Below are 13,843 nucleotides of genomic sequence, written 5' to 3'. Positions count from 1 at the left end.
CTCTCTCTCTCTCTCTCTCTCTCTCTCTCTCTCTCTCTCTCGTCCTAACCGCGTCTCTCCAGTTTCAGAAAGCGACTTACAGTAAGGACTAAAGGGAACTCTGGGAATATCACAGATCACGTGTTTCACTAGGAATGAAACATACACGCTTGGGTAGATGGATGGCTGCCTTCCAGGTTCACAGAGATCCATTACTGACTGCACATCCACTGCTTTTCCCAAATGAGTGCACCATAACCTCCCGGCACTTGTGTACCCTGAAGTTTACCTCCGCGTCTTTGCTTCACTCTCTTCGCCTCCCTTATTAGCTGTCCTGCAGTTTTGCTCTCCCTCGCCACATTTCTCCATTAAAATCGCAATTCTACTCCACGCTTCCCCTGCTCGGTTCCCTCTGCCTATTTTTCTTATCAATTCTGCGTTTCCCCTCTGCAGTGTGTTCCCCTTGTTCCCCTAGGAAGGATCATCACCGTGTGTGTATTGCACGTGCGCTACTGAGTGAGGGAGGGAGAAACTCGTCATTCAAGAGTCCTCATGGGAACAGGAATAAACTCAGAAGTGGGCACTTACATGATACATTTTCCTGTGTCTGGGTGTGTGTGTGTATGTGTGCAAAATGCTGTTCAGCTTTCAGAGTAATCTTCTATCAGCCCAATTTTCATCTTCTAAAAGCAACTGTTTATGTTGGTAAACTCGTGTGTGTGTGTGTGTGTGTGTGTGTGTGCTTGAGTGAGTGAGAAAGCGAGAAACTCAACAGATTTGCGTCTTGCATCGGGAAAAAAAAGCAGCAAAATGAATTCAAACACGAATGTGCCGCTCAGGGAAGGTCTGGTTAAGCAAGAGCATTTTGAGAAAGAGAACACATTTTTTTGTGCTCCAATTAAAAATACAGTGGCACCTCCATAGACAAATAATACATCTTTTTCCTGTGATATCACACCACGGCTGCCGTGATGGAGATCAACGTGTTGTTTTGTTCCGGTGCATTTCAAGTTTTTTTTGTCACCAGTTTTTAAACAAAGTGAGAAAATTGAACGGAAGGAAACAACTGGCTTTCACAAATCAGTAGAGTTGATATCATTCCGGCTGGATAGCAAATCTGAACATCCCTGTTTGTTCTGAAAACTTGGTTGAAGGTAAGCTTTTAATCATTATCATCATCATTGGATTCTTGGATTGCCTGAATGGCAGCTGACCCAATCCAATTTTTAGGCCTCATTTTAGGAGAATGGAAACTGAAAATGTAGCCGATACAAAAAGAACGAATGAGAACAAACAGGTCACCAACTCTTTCCGAGCTTATCCTCCCGGTCTGAGGCAGACAAACAAACACAAATCACATGATTGAAAACTCTATAGGTTACTGGCTCAAATCATCATCGTAAAAACTCGAAAAGCCGTGTTTTAAGAAATATTGCAGGGCTGTAGTTCTTGCGTTGGGACTCTCCGCTTTTTTTTTTTTTTTTTGTCGCGTACTTGACTCTGTCTCCTTGAGACTTCACTTGGACTTGTCTCGGACTTGGCCATTGTACTTACAGAATATATTTATTGACTCGATCGAGTCCAACTATGTTTTAATTTCTAAAACTAAAGTCCTCTTTCAAAAGAAACTTGAAATAAAGTTTTAAACATGATCAAAACAGCCATCTGATTGATTAATGCGGTTGTTTGTCTATGTGTGCCCTGCGATTGGATGGCAACCAGTTCGGGGTGTACCCCGCCTACTGCCCGAAGACGGCTGGGATAGGCTCCAGCATGCCCCATGACCCGAGTGAGGATAAGCGGATTGAAAAATGGATGCATGGATGACGTCTGATAGCCAGAACCTCAACTGCATCGAGTTTGTTTGCAGATTTGACACATGGCTATAGCACATTGCAATTCTTTTCATTCTTCTTATGTGTGGTAAATGTAATAATCTCCCTACCACATGACTGTGTTTATCATTTACAGAGCTTGTTTTTAAAAAATTGCGGCACACCTTTGCGGACCAAATAAACTGATGTGGTTGTGACTTGTCACCTGTTCTCTAAAGCCAGTGGCGAACCACACATTTGGTACATGAACCCCATTTGGGATTTACCCGAATTCGTCCATTTTTTATTACTACCACTAACACATTGCACACTACCTCGTGCTCACTCCTCAAAACCGTACCTCCTGCCTGGCAGTCAAAGACAATCTGTTCCTGGGTCCAGTCTGTGTTCAACTGTCCGAGTGAGCATCTCTGACACATTGCAACAATAGAAATTAGCAATACTATATAAGGATGCAATGTAACACCAACTGTGCTAATACATTATCAATATTTAGCTAACAAGTTCAGCATGGCAAAAACAAAAAATAAAATTTATGATATAATCATAATAAATGTTTGTCGGTTGTCGAAATTGGCTTTTGAAAGTGTTTTTCCTCTAGTTAGCTAATCATCGAAAAATGCTAAAGTCAACAAGGGTGCCAGGAGGGCGTATTTGAAATCTGATTGGTTAAAGAAACAGTCCCATTGTTAATTAAATTGAAATTACATCAACCAACACTACTGATTCTGGAGGCCGAGGCAGATTAGAATGGCATTGTAGTATGGAGTGCTGAAACCTGATAGGACAAAAAAAAAAAAAAAAACTACAGTCTGCATGTTGCTAGTGAAAACAGCAGAGCCAAGAGAAATGCTACAAAATGTAAAGAATAGAATATTCTGAATAAAAGGATAAAATTCATGGATCATAAATGGAATTTAGGTAGAAAAGTAGGCAGGGTAGTGTTTGGGCCAGCAGAAGAGCCCTTGCTGATCCTGACAGCACACCACAGCCTACAAATACAACTAGAATGCGCCCACAGGGACTACCATGCCAGTAATATCTTCCGTCTTCGACAACTGTGATTATTGTGGTCGAAATTCGCCACGTTGACTGCACCCATCACCACGATGCTTACCTTCCAGGGTCACGTCCTTGCCTGCCCGTTTGAGCGCCTGCACCGCCTCGTCGTGGCTCGCGTCCCTCAGGTTGACCCCGTTCACGGACAGGATGGCGTCCCCAACGTACAGCGCCTGCGTTTCGTCCGCAGCCAACCCCTTGAAGATCTTGCTGATCAGGATGGGCATCTTATTCTCCCTGCCGCCCTTAATGCTGATCCCCAGTCCGCCGACGTCCTGCTTGGTCACCTTAACGCACCGCTTCCTGTTGGCGATGGTCTCCGGGACGGGTTTGAGCTGGTCCGGCAGCCTCGGACCGTTGTTCGAATTGTTGTTGTCGAGGTAGGATCCATTGGTGACGACTCCGTTGGAGTTGACGGCGTCGTCCTCGCAGCTCAACGTGAGCGCCTCCTCGTTTAAGTGCACCCAAACTTTGTGCCAGCGAGCCCGCACCAAAACCTCCACAAATCCACTTTCCTGCACGCTCGCTGCAACTACGGCCATGTTTGAAGCATGTCTTCAGCGCACGTCCCGCTTGCTCCCGAGCTGCCAGACTTTGACCCACACAACTTTTCTCCACGCGCCTCTGTGCGAGCAGCACGTATTTTAGCGCCGCACTCGGCTACAGGTTGTGTGCGCGTGTGCGTCTGTTGGGTGGAGTTTGCTCCCGGCTATCAAGCGATCATACCTGCGGAACCACCGTGTGCACGACGTGCCAACATTTGGACACTCGCATGGAGCTACGCGAGAATGAAGAACCTCTAAATGTGCACTTCCTCATTTGCACCGTCCAAAATTGTCATTGTGGCGGCACATAGCATCTCACGGCATTATCTAAAGTCGTACACTAGATTTGGCGTTTTCAATCAACCGTGATTTGATCAAAATGTAGATATTATTTGGTTTTAAACGGCAATAAGTAGAATTGAAGTCCACAATCCTTTGCTGTCTGTACGTTGTGTGCGTGTGCGTGTGCGTGCACGGATGGAGGCGTGGGGTCGGTTGCGCGCCTCCAGGAATGCGCTTGTTCCGGTTTTTTGACATTTCGAAAGAAAGACAGATCTTTTTTAATCATCGTCATCATCATCGTAATCATCATAATAATGAAGATAAGATTATCTGCACTGGATGCACATATGCTGTTCAACAGCATGTGTGGAGAAACTTTCCAAAAAAAACCCTGTTAGATGACTGATGTTGCTCTGACACCTACTGGTGTGATGGAACACTTACTTTTACGACATTAAGCGTGTGCTGTACAATATATCGTCACCTTCTTAACCTTAGTCTGATTTTTATAATGCCTTAAATATCTCATGATGCTGGCCACCTCTGCTAAAATCGGCTGCATATTTTGTTAAAATATTCTGTTATCCTCCGAAATTGTTCATAAATATCACAAAGAAATCACAATTTGGTTGTGTTTTTCATGTTTTCTGGGGAAAAAAAAGGTGTGGACGTGGGGGACTTTTATAAAGTTTTCAATTCAAACAAAGCCGGAAATTGGTTGGTTGAATCCGATGAACAGTCAAACTGTAGTCAATTACTGCACAAAACTGCACAGACAAGTCTGGGGGAAAGTCCTTCATTAGAAGTGAAACAAGCAAAGATGGGATGTGGTTGAATTGAAGAAAGAGAGAATTTTTCACAGGATATTTGCGTTAATGAGGTGTGGTGTAGCAGCTCGGCTTTTTAAAAAACAACAAACTTTTATATGGAAATGAGATATCCACTTCAATGCACATTCTTTGTTGTGGTAATGACCTTCAAAACATTTTAAAAAATAACAAGCAGAAAAAAGGTGGTCTTAACAACAGTATGCAGTGGTTGATAATTAATTGCTATTTGAATCTGGGAGCTACTGCAGGAACAAATGTTCCCACGCTCTTTGGCCTTACATCACAATTCAAGTCAAGTTTGCACATTAGTATTACATGAGATCATCAGGTGTATCTTGGGAAATTGTCCCATTTCATTTCATTGATCGGAAAATTTGTATTTATTCACGACAAATAATGTTCATTTATTTTACACTCTTTACGTGTGTCTTCAATTCATGCGAGACGAGATCATTTTTCACTAAACCTGGACTTACGAGTGACCCGACTCAAGAGTTTTTCATGACATGAGTCACCATTGCGGCCATTTTTTTGAGCACTAGATTCTGCCAACAAATTTCGCAGATAGCAAAAAATTCTTCAAACACGTGGACAAGTTCTTGCTTCTCAGAAAAAAAAACATCACTTCACTTGTTTTATTTTGCAGGTTTTTTTAGAAGCACAACACACATCACACACATGTTAATTTTTTCAAACTGAGTTTGTCCAAACAATATATAAAAAAGGAGAAAAAAATATTTCAGGTGACCACAGAGCAAAAGCAAAACCAATTGTGGAAGTAAACGAAAGACTTCCCCCGCCTCTCCCAAACACACACAGGGTACAGGTGCAGCACCAATATGGAAACAGGGATTGAATTGGAACAAAATGGCTACTTGTGAACTTCTTGATGTTTTTCAACTTTGTTATCTTAAATGAATAAGAAATATTTTAAAATGTAAAATACAATGCCGGAGGGGATTTACCGGGGCTACACAGATTTCTGACTATCTCCTAGTCTCGGTTTAGGGCCGTGCTTGAAAAAAACAGTCATATCAATCAAGGTAACCAGAAAGGTATATTACTCCTGTCAATTGAAATGGAAGTGGTGACGTGTTGCGCAAGTGTCGTGTTTACTCAACTCAACTGTATTTATAGAGCACTTTAAAACAACCACCGCTGTATACAAAGTGCTGGACATGGAGCAAAAATAATTCATATAACAAACAATAAAACAATAAATGAATAAAGACAGTAGAAACCACTAAAACAGTCAAACTAAAAATCAAGTCTGAGTAAAGCAGAGTCAAAAGCCAAAGAATAAAAATGAGTTTTAAGATGAGCTTTGAAGATGGGCAGTGAGGGAGCTTGCCGAAGGTTCAGTGGGAGGTCATTCCAAAGAGATGGACCAGCAACGGAAAAGACTTGATACCCTATGAGCCTCCGCTTAGTTCTTGGTACCTCTAATAGTGTCTGGATCTGAGGCACCGGCAGGTGCGTCGGGGTGGAGGAGCTCAGAGAGGTAGGATGAGAGGTAGGCTTTTTAAAGATTTGAAAACAAATAATAGGATATTGACAAGATCACTAAAATGTATAGGGAGCCAGTGAAGGGATGCCAGAGTAGGAGTTATGTGCTCCTTCTTACGAGTTCTAGTCAATAGGTGAGCAGCATTCTGGACCAACTAGAGACGCTTACTGGAGGATTGGCTAACTCCAAAGTAAAGTGCGTTACAGTAATCCAACTGGGATGTGATGAAGGCATGAATTACTGTTTCAAAGTGCTCTAGAGAAAGGAGAAGCTTTACTTTAGCCAGCTGCCAAAGATGAAAAAAGCTGGATTTAACAACGGCAGCAATTTAAACTCTCTGTCCAGTTTAAGATTATGAGCCAGGGGGCCCAATTCCGCAGGATGGGATGTACAAGGGACTGGGACCAAACACCATCCCTTCTGTCTTCTTTTCATTGAAATTCAAGACATTTTGTGCCATCCAGGTCTTGATTTCCTCCAGACAGGATAAAAGTGGACTCAATGAGAAAGTCTTTTTTGCTCAGCGGGACATGGATCTAACAAGTCATCCGCGTGGCAGTGGAAGGCATACCGTGTTTAATGAAACATTAGCGTCTACTGCTGGACAGAGAAGAAAATGCAGGCAGAAATGAAAGGTACTCCAGTTTGATCCTTGTTATTATACAGTATTTAGACATTACTACTCTGGGAATGCCTATGATTTGAGAAATATGTTTGAGTGGGAATGTGAACCTTATGGCAGATTCGTGGACTTAATGAGAGAACACTGAAGAACTCAGGCCTGTGAGTCTTGTGGGGTGAATCTTTTAAATGAACAGCCTCTAGACGAGAGTCAGTCCAGTCAAAAGAACTGCCGTTGCCATCACTCGCCCCCATTTGAAGAAGTAATTGTTTACCCCTCTTGTTAAATTATGAGTTAACTGTGGTGAACCACATTTTTTTGGACAACTGAGTTATAGGTTTCACTGGCCAGTGGTCACACCCACACGTGATTACCACCAAATTTGTTGAATGCAAATTTCATTTAAACAGTATCGATCAGACAAAATGAAAGAGACCAATAGATCTACCCCGCACACCCACCCCAGCAATTATTCCACAATACAAATCAGGTTGATAACAAACAAGACACAAAGAAATTAATATTAGTTCGGATATTAATATTAGTTCCCAGAAGTATCAGTTAAGTAAAACGACTCCGTAAGTGCAAAGACCCATCCAGGAGGCTATAAAAGAGCTCAGAACAACATCCAAAAAACCACAGGCCTCACTGTCTTAAGTTAAAAATGGAGTTTTGGACTCAACAATAAAGACCCCATCCTAAAATGTCAGCCACGGGAGATGTCCAAAGTGAAAACCAGTGCCCCCCCCCAGAAAAACTAAAAATAACATTTGTTCTTAATGATCACAAAAACGTTGGAAGAAATATTCCGTGGACTGACAAGACAAAAGCGTAACTTTTAAGAACTGGGGCCGCCTCATTAGAATGCAGGAAAATGACACAGGTAATGTCAAGTGTTAATTTTGGTAACTGTCACTAAAAACAGACAGTGGGCTGCAAATAACATCTGAGACCTAGTCTGGAATCCCCTAATATAAGATAAATAATATATCAACTCTGTAGTTGTGGGCAACAACAGAAAAGCTCTTTGATACAAAAATACATTTATTTTTAAAGGACTTTACGGACCCATAGGCAGAAAGGGGTTAGACAGAAGTTATCAAAAAACAAAACAGTTATTATGAGTGAAGAATGTGAAGCACAGGCGCGCACACACACATAAACATGTACACGCACACACACACACACGCACGCACACGCACACGCACGCACACGCACACGCACACGCACACACACACACACACACAAAGAAAATAAAACTGTTACAGCAAGTTTTAACAAGAACCTTTGTCATTCATACTAGGACTTAAATATGCAGCTATTATTGTGTTAATAGCCAGATACAACAAGGGAGGACATCGGGCAGATGTTAGAAATGACACAAAGTCCCAATAATGACCTCTGATCAAAGGTTGAGCCCTTTCTTTAGGGCCAGGTCATAGAGCACGGTCCAGTTATTTTAACAAGGCATCCCATACTTGGAGACTACACACCTCTACAGTAATCATAACGTATTGGAACTTATGTTAACATTTTTACATGACACTTTTGACTCTCAGAAAAGGGGTTCCATATTGATTTCAGTTTTTATTTTACACGAACACATCCGCAGGGCTAACTGAAGCCGTCCAACACTCACACAGCGTAGACTGTCCTGTGTCGTCCCATAAATGCTTTCAGGATACCTTGTGAATCTGTGATGAATATCCATCGTGGTTCATTCTCTAAATGTGATCTCCAAAAGAGGAGAGACTCATTACGTCACATGTGCTAAGTGCTTTCACTCTAAATCAATGCTGACTTTCATTTGTGCACAGAAGAGTCCACATCGTCACGTTTGCATATTTTGGACTAAAGAAGAGTTGATACAACTCATGTTCAAGATTTTGCACAAGAACTTGTCCAACACAAAGGAATTCCAAATCATGAATTCAGTCATTGCCTGTAATGACAAAAGCTTTGACCTATACCGTCATCCCACTGTAGCCCAGCTCCGAAGGCTGCCACACTGCATTGTCCCGCTGGCAGTTTCTGTGGCAGACGCAGGTCAGGATCACCATGACCGGCCTCTTGCTGGTTTTACCGCCGGCGCACGTGAACTCCACCAGGGCGGTCTTGGTTCTGTGTGGGGTGCAGCAACGGCCGTCTATGCAGGAGCCGCAGTAGCGAGGTTTGTAAGCATGGACGCTGGTGCAGTTCTTGTAGGAGAGGTGGACGGCTGCATCGCTTCTCACCATTCTTTGGCATTTACTGCCTCTCTGGGGACACAATGTGAAAGGCACATTTTAGCACACATGTATAGTATGTTCTCCCCATGCCAATGTAATATCTTCATCAAACGTCTTCATCAATTAATGAACGACAGATCTTTCAAAAAGTATTATTATCCCGTCTGACCTTGATTAATGGTGGGGTAATCTTTAATCGTATACTTTGTGGTACTTGTTTCTGTTTGGCACCCATCCCAAAATAAGCGCAACTTCAAGGATACCCTTGGTTGAGAGAGCGCTGTCTGGTCCTGCTGGTCATGGCAGGGTCTGATCATGCACCACCGGCTCTGCTTCACCAGCTCACAACGGCGATTCTTGTTTGTGACCCTGGTGGACACCCCCATGCCGCATGTGCGAGAGCAGGCTCCCCACTCTGTGGTCTGCTCAATGCAGTTCAATCTGGGGTCCCAGGAGTCAAAGCTCACCGTTTCCTCTTGACGAAAAGCTGCAGGAGTACGTGTAGGTGAGGAAGGTTAAAAACATTCAAATTAGCCTTTCACCTAAAAAAAAAAGGACAAAAATCATACAATCACATCAATGCTTCACATTTGTGGTGGAGGTGATAACACTCTCTTTCCTCTGTGTTGTGCATCATCCTGGCCTTTTCTTCTGACAGGTCAGAGCTAAGTAAATAACCTTTCAACTCTGAGTGTCTCTCACTAGTGCGACGCCAGGAGTGTGTGTTCCAAGTCTGAGGAAGACTGTGTGTCTGCATGTGGCACATTCATCAAATGAAATCCAAGACAAATATCTTATTATGTCTGCCTTATTGCATTTTAAGGGGCATGAACTGTTTGGCAGCCAATCGCCGTATCGTATTTTCCGCACTATAAGGCACATCTAAAAGCATTCAATTTTCTCAAAAATCGACAGTGCACTTTATAATGTGATGTGCTTTTTATATGGGTCAATATTCTGATATCTGATTTCTTGGATGTAGTATTTTAAGTGTTCTGTAAAGCATTTTGTTACAGCTGCAGTGGTTGTGAACGCTCTACATAAATAAAGCTGTATTGTATTGTATTGTATTCCCGTTAGCGTAACTCCATCTAGTGGATGCATACCGCAACCGCAGCCACTATTGTAGCTTCTGTTCCATGCACCATTCATTGAAGGTACTCCGAAGCACCTTATAGTGTGGAAAATATGGTAAGTGTCTTACATATTATATTATTATTATGTGCAAGAAAAAAAAATCTCAGGCAGATTTGGAATCAGAGCAAAAAAAAATAATCACTCAGAAAAGTTCACTGCTTCAATTTTTAAAAATTGTTGTCCAGTGTTTTTAAATATATATACTGTATGATTTCAGTATTGTGTAGCAAAGTGGACACCCTTCGCATTAATCAGTGCCGAAGAAGTAGCCCTCATTTTCAAAAAATGTTTATGAACCCTGAACTAGACGTAGAAATAAATCTCCAACTTTCTCAATCAGATATCAGGATTATTATCTGGGTAAAGGCAGCCCGTTGGTGCAACTCTTGTAACTGGATGGATGTTACCAGATTGCACCGAATGAAATGCCCGCCTACCTGCCATAGCAAATCCTCCCAGTGCACTGGCTTCAGCCGGGGAATCGCACACCCATTTCTCGCAGCACTCGCCAGGGACGTGGACTCGGCGTGGCACAGGGCAGTCGGGCCCCGGCAGCATGACGTCAACGTTGCAGCGCGGTATGCAGCCGATCTGCCCCTCGTGACACATACACTGGTGTTTGCAGCTGGGGAAGAAGGTCTGGCCGTTCTGGTAGACCACACCATCCAGAAGACAGACGTCTCCTTCATGGGCTGGAAGACAAAGACCGTCGCACAACCAGGAATCATGTTGTATTTATTTACAATGCCATGCAATATCTCAATATCTGGATACTGCGCAGTCTGACTCACCAACGCATACGCCCGTCTTTTTGTCTTCTCCCGAGGTGAAGTCGCACTGCAGGCCTTTCGGTGAGTCACAGGGATTTGTTTCGGAACAAGCCTGACCTTTCTGGCGAGCGCACACAAGGCAGCAGGCGCAGTCGTCCAGGATAAGGGGCACCCCGGGGAGGCAGATCGGGGGCTCCTCCGGGCACTTGCATCTTTGTGGACACACTTGGGACCGGGCTAATGTAAACATCTGATTGGGGTAAACATAAAAACAATGTTTCTCCAATGTGTGTACATTTTCAAAACGTAAGGAATAAATGCGCAAAGGTGGAATGCATAACATTTTGTCAGCGATGTAAAGCTGGCAAAGTGAACACATTTAATTGCCGTGAACAATTAAGCAAACTGTGAAGAAAAGGAACCAAGGCGAGTAACGTAAGTTAAAATGTACTCCATGATCCTTGCCATTTCTCTTAGCCAGTCAGCTGCGATGCTGATTAGAATGACAAGTTCATGAGTGTCATATTTATTTAAATTGTATATTTTAAAAAGGCTGGTAACAATTTACCAGGTAAAAATGTGAATTGAAAAGTTCTAATTATATGTGTAATCGTGATATTTAAATCACATTTTAAGGGCTGCTCACAGTTAAAAACAAACAAACATGAATTTCCAAGATTATCTGAAGAATGGGATTCCTACCTGTGCAGTCAAGCATATGAGAAAAAGAGCTGTATCACACAAAGAAGTCATAGTTTCAGCATGCAGTGCTGGGGGAAAAAAAAATATTCGGTGTAGAAAGTGTCTATACTGAAGCTCGCTTGAGTCCTAGGATTGAGGGTTGACGTTTCCCTCCTCTCTCTGTCTCTAACTTGCATGAAATTCAGAAGGTTGTACTCTCTTTGTCGTTGTGCCTCAGGACTGAGGAGGGGAGGACCTTATATAGAGGAGCTGTCCCGTCGTCACCATGATGACCAATAGCGAGGAATGTGACGCCCAATGTGTTTGAGGAGGACCTGCTGCCAAAAGGAGATTCCACGTGGGACAATTTATACCCTAAAATGCAAACAAGAGCAGTAATACTGTTGTACTGTATTGCATTAAATGAATACCTGAAAACTGTAATACCATCAAGACATGCTGGCTAAAAATACAGACAGACAGAATATAGACAAAGATAATGATTTAAAGTGGCGGGGGAAAAACTCCATTCATTTTGTGCGGTTTGCCCCTCACAATAGACAGCTGTTGTGCAGACATATATTAATAGTCAAGAAAAATTAATAGAGGAATGAAAGGATGGTTACGTTTCCCCTTTGGGCTACATGATTGGAAGATTCCAATTCCTAGTTCGGGGGGATTCTCTTTGGTCCATCTACCATTAGGCATGATGAGCCTTTGACCCATTTCTTTGGGCGCTTCTTGGGAGGGCACACATGGAAAAATCCGCAACATCCACAGGGATCTTGACTGTTTCCAGAAATGGAAATGTCCGGAAAGTTTTGGATGGTCATCAGCTTGGATCGGTGGGAGCCTGGCACGGAGGTCATCACATCTGCTCAGAAGTTGTGTTGTGGTTTGGCCCCCGTTGAGACACAAGGATATTTACACGTGAGCAATTTTCGGTGACAGAACCCGTCATCAATCTGTACCACCGATTCCCAACACCGTGAGAGATCATCAGGTGTGCCGTGGGATATATTCACTTTCTTCACACTTTCATTTTAGGATTCAATACGATATTTTACCGTTTTGTCACTGACAGAGCTCTCAAGGATCCGGCTCCTCCATATTTGGTGGCTTTGCTGTCATTTTATTGTCCTTTTAGGTAATTGAAGTCTGCCTTTAACTTGATGTCCATCCACCCATCCATCCATCCATCCTCACGAGGGCCACGGCCGTGCTGGAGCCTAATCCCAACTAACTTCGGGCAGTAGGTAGGGGACACCCTGAACTGGTTGCCAGCGAATTGCAGGGCACACTAAGACCATTCGCGCTCACACTCACACCTAGGCCCAATTTAGAGTGTTCCATTAACTTAACGTGCATATTTTTGGAATGTGGGAGGAAACTGGAGTACCCGGAGAAAACCCATACAGGCACGCGGAGAACATGCAAACTCCACACAGAAAGGCCAGCAATTGAACTTATGACCTTTGTACTGTGAAGCGGACATGCTAACCAGTCAATCACCGTGCCGCCGTACTTGATGTCTCACCCACTAAATTAAAAAGTGTCATTCAGTTTCAATAAAATATTTACTTTATTGGATAGAAAACAAATATGTATCTTCCATATACTGAAGTGGAACAATTAATATCCTTCAACAAGATGGCTGGGGTACAGTTGACCTGTTGCTATGTAACAGAATGACAGCCACTAAAAATCCAGAAGAGATAATTATTTTTTTGTAATATTGTTATTTGGAGGTGTGCGGTCAGATTTCTCTGATGTAAAACGCATGGCTTGTTTTAGCATTGGCTTGTGTCCTGTGTGTGAGTGGTGTGGCCTTCCCAAGCTAAATCATTTTCAGTAGGGGACCATGGAACATAACGAACAATCTTTTTGTAGATAACATTTCATTAGATCATCCGCTCAAGGCCCTTTCTTTGTGTGGACAGTATAGCATGTAGACTACACAGTATATTCTGGCAGTGAGTGGACGAGAGCTTTCTACTTCAATAGTTGTCCCATGCGAGCAAAAGAATGTTGAACTTCACTGTGTGGTTGTGTTTGCGTACCGTGCCGCCTCATGCCTCTTCCATTGGTCTTCTTCAAGCTCAACATGACACAAACGGGCGCTGCCAGCAGTGCAGCATTGCTCCCCTGACTTCACTTTTAAAATTGCTCACTTCAAGTGTTGTATATGATGCGAAGCACCTCAAGATTATCTTTCGAGCTCTTTGATAGTTTTGCTTACAAAAGATCATAAAACGTAAACGTACACTTGTATTGTTTGATGTGGGTAAAAAAAAAAGGTCAATGTTGATTAAATGTTGGTCAGATGACAATATGATGAAATTCCGTACTTCCACTTCTTTTCTGGGTT

At 42.9% G+C, this 13,843-nt stretch overlaps 2 protein-coding genes across 3 annotated transcripts in view; both read right to left on the bottom strand.

Moving 5' to 3' along the window:
* The window catches only part of sntb1 (syntrophin, basic 1), a 34,688-nt gene extending 31,273 nt beyond the window's left edge, over window positions 1–3,415 (bottom strand). For both annotated transcript variants that reach the window (XM_086113629.1, XM_086113630.1), the window contains exon 1: window positions 2,932–3,415. In XM_086113629.1, coding sequence (XP_085969755.1) covers window positions 2,932–3,415 — 484 coding nt within the window. The remainder of the gene's footprint in view (window positions 1–2,931) is intronic.
* Window positions 3,416–7,749: 4,334 nt separating this feature from the next.
* LOC147203553 (CCN family member 3-like) lies at window positions 7,750–11,736 on the bottom strand. The gene is made up of 5 exons (XM_086113582.1): window positions 11,497–11,736; window positions 10,816–11,044; window positions 10,462–10,716; window positions 9,151–9,374; window positions 7,750–8,917 (listed from the first exon to the last, which is right to left on the bottom strand). Exons 1-5 carry the CDS (start codon window positions 11,545–11,547, stop codon window positions 8,624–8,626), a joined length of 1,053 nt encoding a protein of 350 aa, XP_085969708.1. The 5' UTR covers window positions 11,548–11,736; the 3' UTR covers window positions 7,750–8,623.
* Window positions 11,737–13,843: the final 2,107 nt, after the last annotated feature.

The sequence above is a fragment of the Hippocampus guttulatus genome, chromosome 6 (genome assembly GCF_054856545.1).
Source record: "Hippocampus guttulatus isolate MCC_2025c chromosome 6, RoL_Hgut_1.0, whole genome shotgun sequence".
NCBI classification, from domain to species: Eukaryota; Metazoa; Chordata; class Actinopteri; order Syngnathiformes; family Syngnathidae; genus Hippocampus; species Hippocampus guttulatus.
This window is presented reverse-complemented; position numbering and strand designations above follow the sequence as displayed.

Bases quoted from the DNA above. Each gene is read 5' to 3' on its own strand.
- LOC147203553 (XM_086113582.1), bottom strand. From the start codon at position 11,547: ATGACTTCTTTGTGTGATACAGCTCTTTTTCTCATATGCTTGACTGCA. The intron at 10,717-10,815 runs GTGAGTCAGACT...TTTGTCTTCCAG, and splicing joins AAAGACGGGCGTATGCGTTG to CCCATGAAGGAGACGTCTGT. The intron at 8,918-9,150 runs GTATCCTTGAAG...TTGTGTCCCCAG, and splicing joins CAGCGCTCTCTCAACCAAGG to AGAGGCAGTAAATGCCAAAG.